The following is a 4,501-nucleotide window of genomic DNA, read 5'->3' on the forward strand; positions in this document are numbered from 1 at the left end:
TGTGTGTGTGTGTGTGTGTGTGTGTGTGTGTGTGTAGAGAAGGCATCCTATTATAATTGTGTGTGTGTGTGTGTGTCCCTCTTATCAATTAAACCCTTTGTTCTCTGAGTGTCCTACTCATTTCTGTATCCAACATCTACCACACCTGGTGCAGAGCAGGTGCTCAATGAACGTTAGCTACAGAAACAGATAAACAGACACCGGCAGTACTCTGGAGGATGGATATGGGGAGAGGGAAGACGGGGAGGAAAGACCAATGAGGACATGGCTGAAATAAAAGCTGCTGAAGCCTAGTGGGGGCAGAGGTGTGGGAAGAGCTGTGCCCCAAGCCTGATACTCCAATGGTTCAGCCTCAATGAAATATTTCCATACCAGTTGATAAATAACTGATGTCTGAGCTTCCTCACACTCAGTGCCCACCCCCTAGCCTATTCCAGCCCCTTCTCTGCAACTCTCCTGCCTTCATCTCCCCACGATCCAGTAACTAAACAACAGGGGCCTATGGGTTCTGCTTTAATGACCAGGCAGACACTCTGATGGGCCAGGGCCTGGGCCAGACCGAATGCTAAATATTCTGAACGTCACTCCTTTGTGCCAAACTCTACCATCCTATTTTGCTTTCCCTCTAAGAAAAAGAAAACCCCACATTGGAGCCTAAATTCCCTCATCTGTTTCCTGCCGTCTCTGTACACCATACTCCCTAGCTGCCCTTCCGTCTGCCTCCCTGCAATCTCCACTCCCCACCCCTGTCCTGAACACCTGCCCTGTCTCCTCCCCCAGCCCACATATCAGTGCTCCGCTGGGTCGGCTCTCTCGAGAGGCGCTCACACGTTAGGAAGAGTGACTGCTACATTAAGTGAAAAATCAAATTTATTTGCAATAAACAGCCTGGGCTGCATTGATTTCCACGTGGCCTGCCCTGAATACCCTTTTAAGCAGTTAGACTCAGCATCAATATGAGTGAGCAGAGACATCCTGGGGCTGGAGAAATGCAAGGTGAGGGCTGACTCTGAGAGCTCACAATCCTGGCAAGCCAGCCTGGTCCCTGTGATGTGGGAGCTTGGAAGCTTTATTTATCAAATGGGAGAAGTCCTTGTAGTCTGTTTGCTTCATGTCCTTTGGTCTCTTTACTGAGAAGCTCTGGACACAGGCTGATGTCCCACCTCATTCTCCATTAGCTGTGCAGTCTTGAGCTAGGCACATCACAAGAGCATCAACGTTCTTATCTTTAAAATGGGGTGATAATCTACGATCTGCTCCTTCACAGGATTTTTGAGGATACAGTGAAGTAATGTGAGGGAGAGCACTTTGTAAACTGCAATGCACATGCCCTCCTACAAGATGAAAAGGCTTACTTATCATTACAAAGACAAGAAGGGCTCCACTCCTGAGCCTCACATGCTGGGGTAGCACTAAGACCAAGCTAGGCTGGTGGGGATCACTGAGTTCTATGGAGTAGAGGGAGGACAGAGATAAAAGAAGTTTTGAGACCATTGTGTCCCTTATCCTCATTCCTAACATAGAAAACTGAGACCCAGAGATAACAATTAATGGCAGATAGCATTTATGGAAGTGGGTAGTGGTGGTTCAGTGGCAGCACAGTCGCCTTCCATATGGGACTCCCAGGTTCGATTTCCAGCCAATGCACCTCAAGGGCACCCACTACCTGTCTGTCAGTGGACGGTTGTGTGTTGCTACGGTGATAAATAAGTTTCAGTGGAGCTTTTAGACTAATAGAGATTAGGAAGAAAGGCCTGATGATCTACTTCTGAAAAATCAGGCAATGAAAACCCTATGGATCACAATGGTCTGATCCTGTTGTGCGTGGTGTTGCCACGAGTTCGGGGCCGACTCAAGGACAGCTAACAACGACAAGAGCATTTATTAAACATCTACTCCATGCTAAGGAGTCCCTGGGTGGTGCAAATGATTAAGCGCTTGGCTACTAACCAAAAGACTGGTGTCTTCAAACCCACCCAGAGGCACCTTGGAAGAAATGCTTGGTAATCTGCTTTGGAAAGGTCACAGCCTTGAAAACCCTATAGAGCAGTTCTACTCTGCCACAGAAGGTCGCCATGACTCAGAATTGACTCAATGGCAACTAGTTTTTGTTTGTTTGTTTTGTTTACTCGATGTTAGGCATTGTGCCAAGTGCTTTATTTACAGTCTGCATTAATCCTCATGACAACCCTGCTACTAGGTAGGTACAACCATTATTTCAGTGTACAGGTAAAGAAGCTGAGGCTAGTAAAAACAGCAGAGCCAGAATTTAAATCCAGATCTGTCTGATGCCAGAGCTTGAGCTCTTAACCACAAGTCTGAACAAAGCTGAAGTCCTCACATTTTTTGAGCCTAAAAGGCAGCCTGGATAATGGGTCAGCTTTTGTGGGGATCCAGGCCTCGTGAGAGAGTGAAAATGAGGTTGGCTGGGGAGAAGGTCACAGATGGGCTGTCAGGTCATTGGGGTAGGGGTATGGTGATGACCAGTTCCTCTTGCCTCTGTGATCTTAGGCAACTGATTCCATCTCCCTGTGCCTCAGTTCACTCTTATAAGATGGAGCTCACAAGTGTATCTATTACATGGGGCTGTTGTAAGGATTAAATAGCAATGTCAAAGTGTACAGAAATTACAAAGCACAGTGCCTGACTAGCCCTGTTTGCGGGGCTGGGGGTGGAGAGCCAGGGCAGAACCAGGGTGGGCTGTGTGAGTCGTCAGGCACGGGTGGTGACCAACCAGGCATCAAAGAGGGCTTAAGGCTCTGCAGGCAGAAAAGCACAAATCGCTAAAGCACCCGAGTGTGAAACACCTATCACACCAGGTGTGAAGAACAATGAGCAGTTCAGTGGGGCTGGAGTATACGAGGGGTGGGGTGTGGAGAGGCAGGCAATACAACTGCCTGGGAAGACAGGGATGGACTTGGGGAAAACCCTTGTATGTCAGCTTAAGTGGTTTAGAGTTCAGTTTAAGGGCACGAGACGGGCTGCAGTGCAGAGAATGGCCCATAGGGGGCAGCACTAGGTGAAGGAGAGGTTGCTGTGGGCAACCCTCCCAGACAGATGACAGTGGACTGAACTGAGGAAAGAAGGGATGGGTCTGAAAGATATTCAGGGTAGGATGACTGACTGTATGTAGGAAGTGAAGGAGAAGAAGGCAGGCGCCAGGATATCTCCCAAATAAGTTTTTAGATGTACCCATCTCAAGAGTTTCTTCCTTTCAAGATCAGCACAGTGCTTGAGACAAAGAAGGTACTCAAGATATGTTTGTTGAACGAATCAATCATTGAATAAATAACAAAAGTAACAACATTTATTGAGTACTTATTTTGTGTCACCCTGCTTACGGCTTAAAACAAGTCATCTCATTAAGTCCTCACAATAACTCAATGCAGTAGGTACTATCCACGCCCATTTAACAGATGAGGAGGCTGAGGCTTAGAAGAGAGGGGGTGGTGGCTCTGGACTCAACCCTAGGCAGCTCATAACCCCATCGTAATGACAAGCAAGAGGGTGAGAGTGAAAATAAATGATCTATGAATTAACAATGTTGTTGTTGGGTGCCATTCTTACTCATAGTGACCCCATGTCACAGAGTAGAAATGCCTCATAGGGTTTTCGTGGCTATAATTTTTATTGAAGCAGATTGCCAGGTCTTTCTCCCATGGAGCCACTGGGTGGGTTGGAACCATCAACCTTTAGGTAAGCAGCAGAGCACTTAATCATTGTGCCACCAGGGTTCCTTATGAATTAACTATAGAGCAGGGTTTTGGTTTTTTTTTTATCCCAGATCCACAGGCTGGAGGCAGTAAAATAACAGAAACTCTCAGTGGATTCAGCACCCCAGTTTGCTGATTTATGTCCACTCCTAGGTGCACATCTGCGCGCACACCTGCACCAAGCATCGCCCTCCCGGCCCCGCCCTCACCTGCTCTGCAGAACTCCTCTGCCTCCTGTGGCACCATGTCTTTGACGCGGCTGCCATAGGCGAGGCGGGCATCCTGGTCGTAGGCCTTCAGGGTCTCGCTGGAACTGTAGGACTTCTGCGGGGCTTTGCCCTCCTCGCTGTCCGCAGACGAGCTGGTGTAACGGCGCTCGGCGTCGCGGCGCCGGGTAAGCGAGCGGTAAGGCTTTCTCTCTTTCACTTCCATAGCCTCTAGCCCGCGCTCCTCCACATCAACGAACAGGGTCCTCGCCGTACTCAGTGCCGAATGATCTGCAGCCAGGAAAATAAAAAAAAAGGGGGGGGCATGAACTCCAGCTCTAGGAGGCAAAGGTAATACCCAGGTCCATCGGGGACTTCAGCTGACCCTCTCAAAGGTTGTGTGAGGTGGAGGAGGAACCTCAGGCTCAGAGAGGTGAGGGCATTGCTCCATCGCCACGCAGCCGGAAGTAGCAGAAGAAGACTATACCCAGGGCCTTGCATTATGAATCCTGTCTCCTCCTGCTACCCTGCCTATCCACCACGAAGATGCTTCAGACTCTTCCTCAGTGACTGGTATCAAGG

At 48.8% G+C, this 4,501-nt stretch overlaps 1 protein-coding gene across 1 annotated transcript in view; it reads right to left on the reverse strand.

The window, feature by feature from the left end:
• Window positions 1-4,160, reverse strand: part of TENM4 (teneurin transmembrane protein 4) — a 435,533-nt gene extending 431,373 nt beyond the window's left edge. The window contains exon 1 of the mRNA XM_004382006.3: window positions 3,923-4,160. Coding sequence (XP_004382063.1) covers window positions 3,923-4,145 — 223 coding nt within the window. The 5' untranslated portion in view covers window positions 4,146-4,160. The remainder of the gene's footprint in view (window positions 1-3,922) is intronic.
• Between the last annotated feature and the right edge of the window lie 341 nt (window positions 4,161-4,501).

The sequence above is a fragment of the Trichechus manatus genome, unplaced genomic scaffold (assembly GCF_000243295.1).
Source record: "Trichechus manatus latirostris isolate Lorelei unplaced genomic scaffold, TriManLat1.0 scaffold00088, whole genome shotgun sequence".
NCBI classification, from domain to species: domain Eukaryota; kingdom Metazoa; phylum Chordata; class Mammalia; order Sirenia; family Trichechidae; genus Trichechus; species Trichechus manatus.